This window comes from Eulemur rufifrons, chromosome 1 (genome assembly GCF_041146395.1).
Source record: "Eulemur rufifrons isolate Redbay chromosome 1, OSU_ERuf_1, whole genome shotgun sequence".
NCBI lineage: Eukaryota > Metazoa > Chordata > Mammalia > Primates > Lemuridae > Eulemur > Eulemur rufifrons.
The window spans coordinates 81,018,766-81,036,535 of NC_090983.1; the positions used below are offsets into that span (position 1 = coordinate 81,018,766).

A 17,770-nucleotide genomic window follows, 5' to 3' on the forward strand; every position below is an offset into this window, starting at 1 on the left:
TATTTAATTTATTCAAATATTTCATGGTCAAACAATAAATAATTTGGATATTGTTTTTCTGAATATGCTCCTACCACTGTTGCTATAGCAAGCCATGAAACTAAAATTAACACCATGAATCATAAAACTAGAGGTGTCCATGAAACTAAATTTTTTCTATAAAATTACTGTTATAAACCCATTGTTTGAGAGACATTCTATGAGATGAATCCAGTCCTATGGTCTTTTGCCCTGAATCATATTCTCGTGGCTTTGATGCATGCTTACTTTATAAAACCAACCTACCTTCACATGTATGCTGTTGTATTAATATTAATAGCATTTAAACATTGACATTAGTGTTCATTCTCTCTCTATTTCATTAGCAGTTTGCAAGACTTAGAATTTTTTCTTTTAGAAAATGTTTATTCTCTATAAATATATGTATATTAATGCATGTACAAACACAGTCTTTTTTCTGTGCTAGTCACTAGGTGTGCTAAATTGTTTATAGCCATTATGTCACCTAATGCTTCCAATAAGTGTGTACTATTATAGTTTTAATTTTCAGATGAAAAAAGACTAAGAAAGAAGAGTCATTGGTGGTTAATTTTTCCTGATTATTTAATGAGATTCCTAGGGAGGTTTGTGGTTGCTTTTTTTTTTTTTTTACAATTGCACTTCTTTTGAAAGTTTTCCTTCTTAGTCTGGTAAGGGAACTTCCATAAAAAGCACATTTTCCATAGAAAGGAGAAACAAGAGAAGGTTACAAAGTCCTTGGTTTTGAGGCAGGATCTAAGGCCTTACAATTTCTTTTAATTTAAAATTGCTCTGCATGACAAAGCACCATAGTTTGGAGTATTGTTCCCTGAGCCCCAAGTCTATCTATACCCATCCACAATCAATTTTCAGCTCTTGGACTCTGTTCCTCTTCCATTTTCCCCTTTTCACTTGATGGAGTCCCTGTACACCCTCTGTCTACCTTCAAACTGAGTTTGCTGAAACAAGAAACCGACAGTCACCTGTGATTCTTTTCTTTACCTAATTTCTTACATCCAATCCATCAGCTAGTCCTGGCAATTCCACTTTCAAATTATACCTTGAATCCATTTGCTTCTCTCCTTCACTGCCACTGCCATACTCTAGACCACTATCATCTTTTCCTGATCCTTTAAAGTAATCACTTGACATGGTCATACTCCTGTCTCACTATTATCTATTCTCTACATAACAGCCACAGTGATTAAACAGCTTATCTATTTAATCTGATACAGTATAATCTGTATACATTGCAGACTATACAGATATACAATCTAATCACTGTGGCCGTATATGCCTGCTATATGTACAGAATAGTGTTTCTCCCCTGCTTGAAAGCCTTCAAAGGCCTATGAACTTCTTATTTCCTTGAAAGAAAATTCAAAATAATTTCCTTACCCTATGAGACTCATAATACTACCCTCTTCAACTGCATCTTCCTGCTCACTCCACCTCACTTACCACACTTCTGACACATTGGTTCCATTTCTGTTCCTCAAATAGCCCACGTCCTTTTCCCTGTTAGAACCTTAGCATACCTGCTGATTCTGCTTGTCATGCTCTTTATACTGCTATCCTTGTTCCTCAGTTTTAGGTTAAGTATCACATCCTCAAGGTGCTTTTCCCTGATTACCTTCTCTAAGTAGGTCACTCATCACACATATCACAACAAACTTTTTTCCAAAATATTTCACAAGTCATAATTATGTACTCATGCATTTATTTAGTTGGTCTCCTCCACTGGACTCTAAGCCCTGTGAGGGTAGATGATACATCTGTTTCTCTTGTGACTTCTCACCTAGCCAGTGCCTAGCACACAGTTGGCACTCAATAAATATTTGTGAAATGAATGACTGAAACAATAGCATTATTTCTTTTTCTTCAGAATTCTTTTCTGGACAGACTGGGATGCCAATTTTCCTCGCATCGAATCTGCCTCTATGAGTGGTGCTGGAAGAAGGACCATCTACAAGGACATGAAATCCGGGGCTTGGCCTAATGGACTAACTGTGGACCACTTTGAGAAAAGGATAGTTTGGACAGATGCCAGGTTTAAAAAATTATCTCTTTCTGGATTTTCTTTTACTTTCCTAAGATAATATTTGCAACACTGAAAAGTGTCCTAACATGCAGGTATAATGTATACACATATTGAAATTGGTGGTGATTTTTTTTTGGCTTTCCACAAATCAGATACATGCCCATAAAAATATTTATAAAACATTTTCTCTGTCATTTATGTAAGTTCTATCATTACATCACTGGACTATTTGAATGAGTTTTGATAAACTACTGATGTATTTACCTTTCTGTAGGTCAGATGCTATTTATTCAGCCCTCTATGATGGAACAAACATGATAGAAATCATTCGAGGTCATGAATACCTTTCTCATCCCTTTGCTGTGTCTCTATACGGGAGTGAGGTCTATTGGACAGACTGGAGGACCAACACATTGTCCAAAGCCAATAAGTGGACAGGGCAGAATGTCAGTGTGATTCAGAAAACCAGTGCACAGCCATTTGACCTTCAGATATACCATCCCAGTCGTCAGCCACAGGGTAAGTGTTATAAATTAACCACTTAGAAAGTATTTCCATCTTAATCATATAATATTTGAACTGTAAAATAATTTATGCAACTTAACATTCATTAATATTTCATGTATATTATATGGTAGAAGTGGTTTCAGCCTTTATTTTAGTTAGTTTAAAATTTTTTCCCTTCTCTTTGCATTTTCTTCACATAGAAATATATAGGGAAATCTTAGGCATTAAGGATTTTTTACTAAGTCCTGTAAGCTTTAGTTACTACTATTGCACCAACAAAAGACATTGTGGGAAGTTGAACAAGGTCTTTAGATTTATAATCTAAATATGATCAGTAAATTAGAACAAAATGCCAAGAACTCATTTTTGTTACCTCTTACCCCAGGTAGTCACTGTGTGGCACATTGGGAGGAGAAGGAGTGGAACATAAGAAAGAATGAACCATTTGCCTGAGTTCTTTCATTTTGGGAGAAGTGAGTTCGCAAGAGCTTGTGTGCTCCTTCTCCCAATTTAGTCCTCTTTTTTTCAATGGTGAACTTCATCTTTGTTTTGTGATTTTGTTTCCTCCACTCAATCCTTGCCAAATGTACTTATCCTAAGTCTCACTTTCCCGCGCCGCCCCCCCCCCCAGAATACTATGGCTATTTGGTATAACATCAGTTCACCCTTTCATACCTTTCCCCCATTATACATGCCATAACCTATGGAAATCTCATTCTAATGCAAAAAGCTTCCCCTTCCTTAGCATATTTTCATTTTAGATATGTGATGCTTAGATGACAAGTTCTCTCTGGCACAGGATATGTTTTCTTCTTTTCTCCTTTTTTCAATAGAGTAAATAGATCTTGTAACTTGTTGGCATTTCTGGTCATTTGTTCCACACATCAAGCCTTCTTTAAAACTTAGGTTATATTATCTTCCTTTAAGCTTGAAAACAATCACCTCTGTAGTCAACAATATCCCATAGCTATGCTTTGTCTTTCTTCAGTATTTGGCTTTCATTCTCCCGTGATACTATTTCTCCTACCAAAATTTTCTCCTCTTAAAATTTTCTGTTCCCTCTGAAAGTCTGATTGACTTTAGTTCACTTCCCAGGTACTTTCAATTTCTCAGTCTCTATTATTTAATATCTTATATAATTGGTCCTTCTTTGCCACATGGGAGTTTATACACACTATGTGAGCAATAACTTTAGTCCTTTTCTTCCATCCTTGACTTTTTTCACCCTATAAGCTGAAAAGGACATTATAGGGAGAAAGTATATAGATTAGTCATTTTTGTACTTAATAAGGATTCAGTAGATATATTGAATTTAACTAAATTTGAAGAAGGGAAGAAATTGCAGTTCTGACCAGCAATGTGCCACTGGTGTAGTGAAAAAATACTCTCTGTAAAAACCTCTTTCAACACGGAGGAGTACCTAGTTATACACAAACACTGGATAACAAGGACTTAACAAATATTATTGGTTTTGATTTTCACAGGTGCAAAAATATTTGCACAGATATATTTTTGTCCCTCACATTGTTTGGTATTTTCTAAGAATTGTAATTCTTTTTTTTTTTTTTCCAGAATATCATAGGGGTACAGACCACCCCTGGCAGAGTCCACTGCAGACAGGGAGGCCTACCTCTCTCTCCTTAGGGTCTCGTGGTGGAAGAGGTGTACACAATTGGGGATCCCTCTACCCACCAGCGTCCTGCAGAGATGCACACTAGTGGGTCAGACACGCGGACTGAGGGGTAGTTCAAGAGTGGGTCTTGGGTGGTGAGGGAACTCATGCACACTGATCTGATGGGAGAGTGCTGTGGAGTTCCAGGAAGTGAACAGGGAGGATGCTCACCCCATCCCACAGAGAAACTGTGCTAGTGAGCAAAGACAGAAAGAGCCTGGCTCTTGCCAGGGTGAAATGGCCGCTCACAAGTTTCTCGGCTCAAGCTGGACTTCCTATTGTAATGAGTAGGAGGAAGGGCCACTGCTCCAGTTCAGCCAGTATGCCTGAGGCATTTGGTTGTCATGGGAATCAGGGGCTATGCTAATTTATTCAGCGTGCTGCATCCCTTTCCAATATGGTGGTTCTTCAGCAAGGGTGCGCTCACAGATCCCTGTTCCTCAGTCCCCCTCCACACTCTCCTGTTGGATATTTCCATGCATGCTTCCTCGCCACCCGAGTTCAGGACCAAGACCTCTCTCCTACATCTCCCTGCACCACTCTTATGTCCAGGGGCACCCGTCTGGCTCACCTTTCTAAGCCGCCAATGCGCAATTCTGCAAAATGCTGGTGAGCAGCAAGCTCGGGAATTGTGGCGGTCCTGCCCTCAGTGGCCAGCTCAGTACGAATGCACACCCACCATAGAGAAGCAGCCATTCACATGCTTCTCAGTTCAGAGTATTCTCATGGTTGCAATGAGGGGCAAGGGGCTGTGTCTACCAGCTGGCCCAAGCTAAAATTACTGTCTCTAATGCTATAATTGGAGGAGGTTCAAAGGAGGAAGTGTCTAGGTGTAGAAAGCTGACACTCCAGTGTTTTGTGGCACTGTCCCATGGGGTGGTCCTTTTGAACACCCGAACTCCTGGGGTTCTCTGGTTAGCCTTGCTATTCCTATTCAGCTGCCGTGCCTGGGGTCATGGAGGGTGGAAGCACATCAAATATGTTTTATGTCGCACTGTTCACTGAAGGTACCCATGTGGGAGAGGAGAAGCCCCCGTTACCCTTTCACTGGGCTACAAGCCTCTCTGGGTTTGGCCTGTGCTGCTGTCTTCTCTTCTCTGTCTTCCTTCTCAGCTTAGCAGTTTTTCTCAGTTGGGTCCCAAGGCGTCTCTGTTGTCTCTCCCTGTGATCCACACCTGAGCTGCAATTGCTGTCTGCTTTCCTCAGTCCAACATTCTACCGTTCAGCTGGGATGATCTGACAAGCCATGTCTCTAGTGAGCCATCTTGGCTGATCCTCCTTGGAATTGTAATTCTTATGTTTAGAGCAAATTAAAAGAACTAGACCATGAAAAATGACCTGGGTCTATGTATTGCATCATTCCCCTCTCTGAAAATAGGATCAATGCATTTCATTTACTAATTGCACTATCTGATTTGCCTGCATTGGCATGAACCTTAGCAAATTCATAGAATGGAAAGGAACTTGACGCTTTCAAGCTTCCTGACAGTTTTGCATATATGGAAAGGAAGAGTGAGACATTCATGCTAATTTGTTTGGTTGTAGGTAGGTGTTCTTAATATCTTTGCTTAACTCAAAATATTAATGATTTATATATGATTTCTCTGCTTTGTATAAAATAAGCAAGATTTTACTTTGAGGATCTAATTTCACATATTTTCCCAAGATTCAGGGCAGATATTCTAGTCTTTAAATACATTGAGAGAATATCACCTATAAAGAGAACTTACTATTTCCTAAATGAAATTCAGTCAGTTTCCAATTTTGAGAGTGATCAGAGAACATTCTACTTTTCCCGATTATAAGGATCACTGAGCATATAACAATCATTATTTGCTCTGTTTATCTGCTTCAGTGAAGTAACACTTCCACTGCTAGGGAAAAAAGATGCAGGAACATGTTGACTATTTTATTACCAAAGATAGAATTAAAACGAAAATGATGACAAAGGCTCAGCATTAACACAAGTACAATAATAATAGCCCCCTGTTTTCTGGTGAATAATAATGTGAAGTTCATAAAAAACATAATAAATTTAAAAAATACTTGACATCCAGTGCTATAAAATTGAAATATATCTTTCACAAATTAAAGAAATAAAGGTTACAAATACTATTTGAAATTACATAATCCTTGAAGTAGGAAATGAATAAAGTTTTAGGACCAGTTTTCTTACAAGTGAGCATGCATATGTTCAAACTTCCAATTTGGTTAGTAGCAGACACTTAAGTAGAATTTTTAAAAATCTATTTTAGAACTTTTTGGTTCCTAAAGTTGTTGTTATATGAGATTAGAAAGAAACAAACCAGACAGATACAATATGCAGAAGCAATAGTGGGTATTTTAAATCTAAATTAAAAAAAAATTTATTCATTGAGGGAGCCAAGTTTAAAGTTAATGGCATGGCCTGGGTTCAAATTCCAACCCTATGATTTATTAATTGCATGTTTCCTTCATCATTAGCATAGTTTTATTTTAGACACATGAGTTTAAGCTATTTATATATTATTGGATATTACTGGCAAGTTGTTTAACCTTTCTGTTCCTCTTTTCTCATCTGTAAACTGGAAATAACAATAGCATCTACATTATAAGATCTAGTAAACATTAGTTTAATTATGATTTAATACAAACAATAAACATGAGTTTAACATGTGAAAAGTTCTTAGAATAATGTCTTACACATTAGTACTATGTGTTTATAAACATAAGTAAATAAAATTTTAAAAAGTAACAGTTGTTGCAATTTTATCAGTTTCCTAGCCTTCCTTTGTTGAAATTTAGGTCACATTACTTTTTATGAAACATTTTAAAACATAGTTTATCACACTTAAACAATTTATAATGGCCTTAACATTAGACTTAGATATCATATCAATTTACTTAAAAAATTCCAATAAAAATATGAATAATGACTCTAAAGAACAATATAGTTGATCTAAAAAAGAAAATCCAGGTTGCTATGGTTTGAATGTGTCTCCTAACCTTCATGTGTTGGAAATTTAATCCCCAGTGCAACAGTATTGGCAGGTGGGGCCTAATAGAAGGTGTTTAGGTTGTAAGGGTTCTGCCCTCATGAATAGATTAATGTCATTATCATGGGAGTGGGTTGTAAAAGTGAGTTCAACCCCCTCTTCCCCTCTCTTGCTCTCTCTCACCCATGTGATTGATGTCTTCTGACATGTTATGATGCAGCAAGAAGGCCCTCGCCAGATGCAGTCCCTCAATCTTGAACTTCCCAGCCTTTAGAACCATAAGCCAAATGAACTTCTATTCATTATAAATTATTCAGTCTGTGGTATTCTACTATGGAGGCGTAAAATAGACTAAGACACAGGTTTAATATCAGATGACTAGGTTATTAAATCTCTCTTTCTGCACACTCATTTTACCATCTAACATGATTCCTAATAGGTGCAGTGTATGACATAAGTGTGCATCCAAATCTGTGGTTATACTAGTAAAAGGAATGTTTTAAAGTTTATTTGATATACAGTAATATTTTCTTATTATGTATCAGTTATAAAATGCAGGAAAACATGGTAGAGAAAAAAATGTATACCCATTTTCTCAGCTCCCCAGGCAACTAATATTTCAATGTGTTATCTTTGATTGTATCTAATTCCATTCAGGTTGCCGTAACAAAATACCATGAACTGGGTGGCTTATAAACAGTGAACGTTTATTTCTCACAGTTCTGTAGGCTGGGAAGTCCAAGATCAAGGCACTGGTAGATTTAGTGACTGGTGAGGGCCTCTTTGTTATAGATGACATTTTCTCTCTGCATCCACAGATAATGGAAGGAGTCAAGAAGCTCCTTTGAGTCCCTTTATAAGGGCACTAATCCCATTCATAAGGGCTTCACCCTCATGACCTAATCACTTCCTAAAGGCCCCACCTATTAATACTATTACATTGGGGATTAGCTTTCAACATATGAATTTTAGGGTGACACAAACATTCAGATCAAAGCAAGTTATTTTAGCAGCAATATTGAATAACAAAATAATAAACAAAACTATCACTATTGATAAACTACTGTGTGCACTTACTTTTTTACTTTTCCCCCTAAACAGAATCATCAAACAAGATAGTTATTTCTATTATATATGAGAAAACTAAGTCTCAGGAAAGTTAAGAAACCTGACTCAGTATTATAAATCTCATCTAAGGCAGCAGCAATGTTCCAAAGGGTGTGGCCAACTCCAGGGTCCATGGTTCATTCCTTTCACCCACCCAAGCAGGCTCAATTCTGGTTAGTTTCCAAGATCAGACAAGATCTGGCACATTCAGCGTGGTATGGCTATAGACCTTTTCTAAATTAAAAAAGCTTTTGCATCTCTTCAAACTTAAGATCATACCGCATTTTTAAATTTTGTGTCTTCCTTTTTACTCTTATCATTAGCATTTTTCTAATTTTTATGGATGCCTTATATATGTCATTTTTAATAACCACATATTTTCACATCACCTTTGACTATCAAAAATTTTCTCACATAATCATGTATTGGACATCTAGTTTGATTTTAGTTCATTATTTTATCATAAATAAATTTAATGCATGTATGTATAATTTTTTTTATATTTAGTAGTTTTCTTGTTTTTGTTTTTGAGCAAATCATATGACTGTTTTTGTAGTTGGCAGAAACAAACACCTTAATATAAGCCCTTCCATATAGCAATAGCATCACTGAACCATAATGATAATTGGTTCATATTTTTATATTAAGTTATTTTTAGAACAAAAATAAATATTGAATATCTATGAGGTATATATATTCTTTGGAGATATGTATACATACATATACACATACACACACAATGTAGTTTTAGTTCTATCAAAGTTCACAGTAGAATAGGGAAATAAATCTGTTTAAAAAAAAAAACTACAACCAAAATGCAGCTATTGATGCCAAAATTCAAAATCTATTATTAGTAAATTAAATCCAACCCAGAATTTAGATATAGAAATGCAATATGACTAAATTATGGTTAGTCTAGAAGTACTCTGGATTAAGCAGAACAGAGGCTGAAATCATCAGCTCATTTCTTAGCTTCCCCACCTTACTACTTTTCTCTCCAGAAAAGCTCTAAGTTCTGGTTAGCACATTGGAATGAACACTGTGCTGTTAGCAAAGGGGCTAATGTTAGGCATACAATATTCCAATTATAGGAGTAACACAATGGGATTTATGTATTAGGCATGTAGTTATATGACTAAAGTCAAAATGATATTGAGGAAGGGGAGATTGGAGATGAGGGGGGTAGTTTTAGGGATATGACATCTCCTTTGCCAAAAAAAGTAAAGCAAGAAAGTTTAGAATAAAAAATAAAGGGCACAAAGTAGTAGTTTTATTGTGATAGCTAAAAGTTGCATGCGAAATACTGGAAATTTGGAACTATTATATAATTTCGCATACAGTGTACTATAGTTTCACACTGCTTAGGACAGTCTCTTTTTATTTCCACATGCTTTTGGAAGATTTAAATATATTCACCCTATTCTATCAATTGAACTAATAACTGAGTACTTTAACCTACATTCTCTATTTTCTACATCTCATGTGTATTGGCAATTTATAGCTTATAGCAACCTACTGAATAAATACACAGGAGAATAGAAATATTTTCTTAGTATAGAGAGTAGTTATTTAAATAAATATTTTATTTACTATTGTAATGAGCAAATACACCAAAACTGTATGTTTCCCTTTGAGCTGAAAATAAATAATTCACATTTATGAAGTCATACACTTTAATTATATTTTTATCAATAGCATGCAACTATTAAATTAGGTTTGGGGTATGTTAAAAAACAATAGCAACAAAAACAAAAAACTCCACTGTACAATAAACATTTTTTGAGTCATATGTTAGTTTTTGTTTGGATAATGAGATCTGGGCTTGCGTGATTAAGCATTAAATAAAAATGGTTTTGTGATGCTGACTTTGTACTGATCAAGAAAGTATGTCATGTTTTTATTAGTACTTTACAGGTATTAGTCTCAATCCGTGCAAAGATTTGCAGGAATAATTCTCCATCTGAGAGGTCTTCTCATTTCAAAGCCACATACCAGTTATAAATCCTTACACTACCTCAGATTTCCCCTCGTCTACATTCATGGTTAACACTATAAGGACGCTCTTAGCATTTATAGCTTGTATGGTTATTTAATAGTTTCCTAACTCTGTCTTACTTAGATTATAAAATATTTAAGGAAAAAAGTATTATTTATTTCTTTGTATCAAATATAGAGTCTGGCTAAGTCCTTTATAATAACAATATTGATAATTATAATAATAGCTACTAACACTTATAAATCCTCATTGCAATTCCATGAGAAAAAGCTATTAGCAACCCAGTTTTACAGATAAAGAACCTACAGTAGAGAAGCACTAAGTAACTTGCTCAAGGTATAATAACCAGGGGATAATGGCCTGTTATCTGAACCCTGTAAGTCTGAAGGCAGAGCTCTTGCCTTAACCACTACACTCTACGGGAGGAAGACATTGAATTCACATATATTGAGGTTCTTCTTGAAATTGTTACACCATATCACCAGATGGCAGTAGAGAGTCAAGTTGTATTGACACATTCTCCTTGGACACATTTCCTTACCTTCTTGGAGTTTATAGTCTAAAAGGGGAACAGACTAAATTAACAATTAAAATAAATAAAATCATTATGGATGGATTTTGAATGTAAGAGTATAGTAAATTATTTTTTTAAAGTAGCAGAGTGTGGTCTTTAAAAAAAAAAAACGAGATTAGTCTAGTTTAGTTCTTTCTTCCGTCACTTACTAGCCATGTTCCCTGAGGCAAATTATTTAATGTGTAGGGTCTTACTTCCTCATTTGCACGTTGAAGCAGCTACAAGTAGGGAGGGAATAAATGGGAGACAAAATTGGGCAGGGGTCAGACCACAGTGGGACTTAAATGGTCTCCTTAAGAAGGAATATAGGTTTTTATGCCCTAAGTTAAGTGGTTCCAATGATCTTAAACTTGAGTGTGCATTAAAATTACCTGGAAGGTTCACTAAAACACAGGTTGGTGGGTATTACCTCAGAGTCTCTAATTTAGTAGATCTGAGGTGGGGTTGAGATTTTTGCATCTTTAACAAACTCCCAGGCGATATAGGTGCTGCCTTAAGGAATCACTGCCCTAAGGAAAGGAGAAAAACATTAAAACACTTGGTCAAGGGACTGAAAAGAGCAGGTTTGCATGATAGAAAACTTGTAAAGGATAGATTAGAGAGAGATAGGATTGGAAGTAGGAGACTGGTAAAGGGCTCTCCAGAGAAATAAAACTATATATACATATGTGTGTGTGTGTGTATATATACATATATATATATATATAGAAAAAAAAGAAAGAGAGAGAGAGATTACAGGAATTGATTCATGTAATTATGGAGGACAAGAAGTATCACAGTCTGCTGCAGACAAGCAGGAGAACCAGGGAAGCCAGTGGTGTAACTCAGTCCTAGTCTGAAGGCTTGAGAACTGGGAGGGGTAGAGGGACAATGGTGTAATTCCCCGTCTAGGAGTTCCCAGACCCAAGAACTAGGAGTGCCAATGATGAAAGGCAGGACAAGATAGATGTCCGAGTTCAAATAGGAAACAAATTTGCCCTTCCTCCACCTTCTTGTTCTATTTAGGCTCTCAACAGATTAGATGATGCCCACCTGTATTAGTGAGGGCAGGATCTTTATTATTCAGTATACTGATCTAAATGCTAATCTCTTCCAGAAACACACCCAGAAATAATGTTTTACCAGTTATCTGGGCATCCCATAGCCTAATCAAGTTGACACATAAAATTGGTCATCACAGGAAGCTACATAGATCAGGAGGTGGCTGATGCCAAAATCTGAGAGATGGCCATAAGAACAGAGAGCACAGTCTAGGTGAGATATACTTAGAGGCAAAGTCAATAAAAAATAGTGATAGAAGTTTGTGGGTGGGGAGCCTGGGAAGAAAAGGAAGAAGATGGGATGGCTTTAATTTTCTGGTCTCTGTAATTGGCTTTATAGCAAAAGTGTTACCTAGAGATCATGGAGGATGGTTTAAGAGAGAGGTCAGCAAATTGATGCTGTGAAAGGCCAGATAATAAGTACTTTCGGCCGTGTGGGCCATATGGTCTCTATTGCAGTTACTCAACTGATGTAACAGAAAGCAGTCATATGGAAAATGAACGAGTGTGGCTGTATTCCAGTAAAACCTGGACATTTTTGGATACTGAAATTTGAATTCCATATAGTTTTCATGTGTCATGAAATATTCATCATTTGGATTTCTATCAACTCTTTAAATAGATAGTGCCTAGGCCACTATTAACCTGTAGGCCATAGTTTGCTGACACCTGGCTTAAAAGATAACTGCAAAATTAAACTTTGAATATGCTGAATTTCAGATACTTCTGGGATGCAGTTGAATATTTAGGGGTAAAAAGGCAAGAAAATTTGGTCTGGAGCTAGAGGTTTGATAGTCATTCAACTGTGGGTTGAAGACAAGCAGGTGGACGAGATTTCATAAGACTATTACAGAAAATGAGAAGAAGGCAAGAATAGAGCCTTGGAGAACTTCAACACTAAAGAGGAAGGTAAAGCAGAATGTTGGGGAAAAGGTGACGAAGAGATTACAGAAGCAAAGAGAAAGCACAGTCAAAAAAAATTTTAAAAACTAAGGTAAAAATTTCAAGATGACACTAGCCAACAGTGGTAACTTTTGTAGAGAAGTCAGGAAAAATGAAGACATAAATACATTCATTGGATCTGGCAACCTGAAGGAAGGTGTCTGTGATTTTAGAGGGAGCAATTTTAATGGATTCGTTTGCATATGTCCTAGTGATCCTGAATATCTCTGAAATTAGATATTAGTATGACTTTCAATTATTTTTACTAAAATATATAATTTAACAATAGGACTATATTGTTAAGTAAAATAAAGTAAATTCAAAGAAGATAACCTTCACAGCAATTAGCTTAATCTAGAGCCAGACTGTTTGGGTTAAAATTCCAACTTTGTCATATCCTAACTTCATAACCTTTCTCTACCTTATTATTTTTTTAATCTGTAAAATGGAATTGTTGCAAAGATTAAATGCATTCATCTCTTTAGAGCACTTAGAAGATACCTGGCAAATACTAAGTGCTGTGTAGGTGTTTGTAAATAAATGATAGATAGTCACACAATTCTCTTTCTCTCTTACCTTATTTTATATATTGCCAACAAATTCACCTCCCCCAACCTTGTAAAGGGAGTTGTTTGTAAATATGGAGAAAGTGTAACTTTCTTCTTTCCTATGCTTACTGTCTACCATCCACCTGACTAGTCATTCTTCTCTGTGTCCTCTCTGAGCTTAAAGGTGTTTTCTTGTGGAGCTGAATTTTCTCAAGAATCTAGCAAGATTCTACCACCCTGGGTTTTTTTGTTTTCTTTTTTTATTTCTTTCTTTAGTTGCTTTGATTGGAATCCTTTCTTGACATAACTCAAAAATGTGATTGTCATTTTAAATATAGTGTTGCAAACTCTTTATCTGTTAGACTTTCATGGATTAGAAGATATTTCTCTTTTCTAGAAGAAAATTTTTTTTCCACCTGAACAGAATTTTATTTAAAAAAGACTTAAATATTTCTTGGTAAAAACAGTATTATTTTGTCAGGAACATTTCATTTTACTTTCAAAGACAAGCTACTGGCTCAACTGCCCCTTTTTAATTTTGAAAACTATAGCGACTGGCAAATATATAAACTGTTTTAGATAACATTGATATGACAATATCTTTAAAAATCATCAAAACCCAGAAACAGAATGAGACATTGAGAAGTTTACCCATCATTACAACAATTAGACTAAATATATTATCAAAATTATACTCTAAGGAAAAAATATACATCCCTCTATCTGTTTTGTAAGGCATCCATGAATTGCTCAATGAATGAATGAATAAATCTAAATGAATTGCCTCATTTAGACAGATTGTATATTGGAATCTGAATCTATCCTAATCTGGAACCTGAATTCTTAGTAGTTGTATCAGTCTTTTTTATCTTTCCAAAGTTAAGTTTACTCTTTGCAAAATGAGGTAATTTATTTTATAAACAAAAATGGCCATTAAGAAATACTTCATAAATTAAATAATGCTTATAAAAGAGTTGGCACATTGTCTAGCATACTGTGATAAAATTGTTATTCCATTTTTGTAAACTTTAATCTTTTTTATCCCACTTGCCCATTATTTTAGAACAATATAGGATAATTGCAGGCTGTTTTTCAAGAGTAGCTTTAACGCTGAAATGATTTAAGTGACTCCAACTGAATTAAGAAAATATTTCTATAGAAAATTAAACTTTTCTTGACATTTATAAGAAAACAGGATGATCTTTTTTGCAAAAACAAAAACAAAAAAAACAAAAAACAATCTAGATTTTAAGAATATTAGTGATATGATTGCTCCTTAGGGGATAAAGTATAACTTATGAAATCCGAAAGATGAGGGATTCCATATGAGGCTATTAATATATTCAATTATAGTTATGAGGAATATTTTTCATATGATTAATAAAAGGATTTTCCCCAAAAAGGAATACTCTCAGAAACATGTTTCAGCATGGTGGAGGTGAATCTCAAATATTTATAGGTTGCTTAATTTGTTTGCTTCAACAATTTACTATATGAAGGTCTAACTACCTGTCACATAAAGCAAATTTCTCTCTCTCTCTCTTTATCTCATATATGCACATATAAACATATAAACACACACATATATATATATTAGTGTGTGTGTATTCTCTGTCCTATATATTATTACCTGTGAAAAAAATGTTGTTTTCGGCTGGGCACGGTGGCTCACGCCTGTAATCCTAGCACCTTGGGAAGCCGAGATTCAAGGATCCCTTGAGGTAGCCGGGCATGGTGGCCCACCCCTGTAGTCCCACCTACTCGGAAGGCTGGGGTAGGAGGCTCAGTTGAGCCAAGGAGTTTGAGGTTGCAGTGAGCTATGATCATGCTACTACTCTCATGTCCAGGCAACAAAGAGAGAGCCTGTCTTTAAAAAAAAAAAAAAAAAAAGATAATGTTCTCATCACAGTTTAATAGTGTCTTCTTATTTCATATATTTATATACTATCAGATGGAGATTTATTTGGTTTAACAAGCACCCTATTTTAATATGCACAATCTATAGTTATACTCCCAGATCAGGGTTTCTCAATCTCTGCACTTTACACATTTTGGACTAGATCATTGTTAGATGTGAGGCGCTTTCCTGTGAATTGTAGGATGTTTATTAGATTCCTGCCCTGTCCTCACTAAGATACCAACAGTACCCCCAGTCATGACAACCAAAAATATCTCTATTGATTAATCACTACCACAACCACTGATTGAAAATTACCTTTGTAGATTAAAAAAAAGTTTGATTATAAAATCGTTGTAAACATAAAAACATCCCTGACATAAATCCTTATTCTTTCAAAGCCTATAGTAAGTAAAATAAACAGCAAGTAAATTAAGATACCAGAAAGACACATTATCTCTTTAGAATGACTAAAAGTTCATTACTATTTTAAGATATTTTTCACCTATAAATATAATATTCTATTACATGTTTATTTTCACCCTTTTACAGAGAACTGTGCACAGATAGAAATAGTATTTGTGGCTTTAAAAAATTCTCTATGTACAGATATCTGGAAGATTAGATAAGATTTTTAGACATCTTATATTCTACTTTAAAAATAAAGTACAGTATAAAATTAATCCATAAAATGTGACATAATTTGAAGAAAGTAGTTGCTACATAACTAGTAGTGCTGGTGGTGAAATTAAAGCAATGAAAACATCTTTAATTTGCACATATTTTGTGTTGGGTGTGTGTATTATATATAAGGAACTCACTCAATTTCATCAACGTCAAATGTTAAAATTATCATTTGAAAATGTTTGTCATGGGGAAAATAGGATTTGAGATTACTGTTTAATTGTAGAGTACTTCAGAAAATTATTTTCTTTAAGAATATTAATCCTTTTCTAAAAGAAAATTGCTCATATAGATACATTATTTTGTTATATTAGTAATTAGTTTAATGCCAACAAAGTTCATTAACAGGATAAATATTAGTTACTATCAAAATATATTACATGGGAAGGAGAAAAATCTTCCTCTAATCTAAAAATCTGGATCCTGACATTCTTCTCTTTTGAGCATGGTTTTATTGGGTAAATAAATACTATACATATTTTATACTGCATCAGCATTTACATATATTTTATTTGAATTTACTAGATAAAATAATTGTTTAGCTGTAAAGTGTTTATTTTTTGTTAGTGACAAATGGGTTATAATTAAGCATAACTTGCATGAGATGCAAAATTATCTTTAATGATATTGTTTTCTTCACAGAGTATATATCAATCTAGTCTGATTAAGTAATTAACACTTGATTCTCCTATAAAGTATTGTAGTTGTGCATTATTTAATCTTTTCACCTGCAGCTATGATATGCTTTTTAGAAGATTAATACACTTTCCAAATTTTTAGATTCTGCCATTTTAGAATATATATACCTATATACATTCATGAGCATGTATATGAATTCAGATGTTCTTGAATCCAAAAGTCTAACACAGTAATAGATGCCATAGAAATTTTAGGAAAAAGTAACATGTATGTATGTAGGTCATGGTTCCTGTCATATTAACACTTTCCTAGCTCACAGAGTAACAAACTACAGTCCTTGCGCTAAATTCAGTCCTCTATTTAATAAAGTTTTATTTGAACCCAGCCACAACTGTTCATTTACCTATTGTTTTATGGCTGCTTTTATGCTACAGTACTAGAGTTGAGTAGTTACCATGGAGAGCATAAGGCCTGCAAAAGTCAAATTATCTGCCATCTGGCCTTTTATAGAAAAGGTTGGCAACCAATGGTTTAGCTGGAGAGACTAGTGCATGCTGATATAAAACATATGAGTAAATGTGACAAACTAGAAAATAGGACAGCAAACGATAAATTGTCTAATTGACTTGTAAAGTCAATAATTATAACTAATGTTTAGTGATGGAAGAAATTAGCATTAGCTGGCTTCATTAGAAAATGTTTTATGGTGGAAAAATAAGCTGGGTTATAAAGGAAGATTAATGTAAAGGTAGTGGTGATGGAATTCTAGGGGAAGCAAAGTACATAGTGTGGAGGTGGAAAAGGACAAACTATAGATATTCGGGAAATAGTGAGGAGTCCTAATTTTAGCATGTACATAATGTGTATGTAAAAGAAAAGTGGTAGATGAGAGTAGAAGAGAGGTTGGTATCTTAGAAAGAGAGGTTGGTATATTTGGGGCAATAGCACAGAGTACCAATTACACAGCCATAGCAAGCACTCAAAAGTGAGCAAATAAAACTTTATGTTGAAAGAAAAGAGGTAAAAATAGAAAGAAAATACATATTAGGGAAAAATCTGGACAATACTTGACAAATGATTAAATATGGCAGTAAAAGAAAGAGAAGTAAAAAAAATTCCTTTGAAGTTAA

The 17,770-nt window shown here is 34.9% G+C and overlaps 1 protein-coding gene across 2 annotated transcripts in view; it reads left to right on the plus strand.

Annotated features, from left to right (window-relative positions):
* LRP1B (LDL receptor related protein 1B) overlaps window positions 1-17,770 on the plus strand; it is a 1,768,615-nt gene that overhangs the window by 1,162,846 nt on the left and 587,999 nt on the right. For both annotated transcript variants that reach the window (XM_069473041.1, XM_069473049.1), the window contains exons 26-27: window positions 1,904-2,068; window positions 2,334-2,578. In XM_069473041.1, coding sequence (XP_069329142.1) covers window positions 1,904-2,068; window positions 2,334-2,578 — 410 coding nt within the window. The remainder of the gene's footprint in view (window positions 1-1,903; window positions 2,069-2,333; window positions 2,579-17,770) is intronic.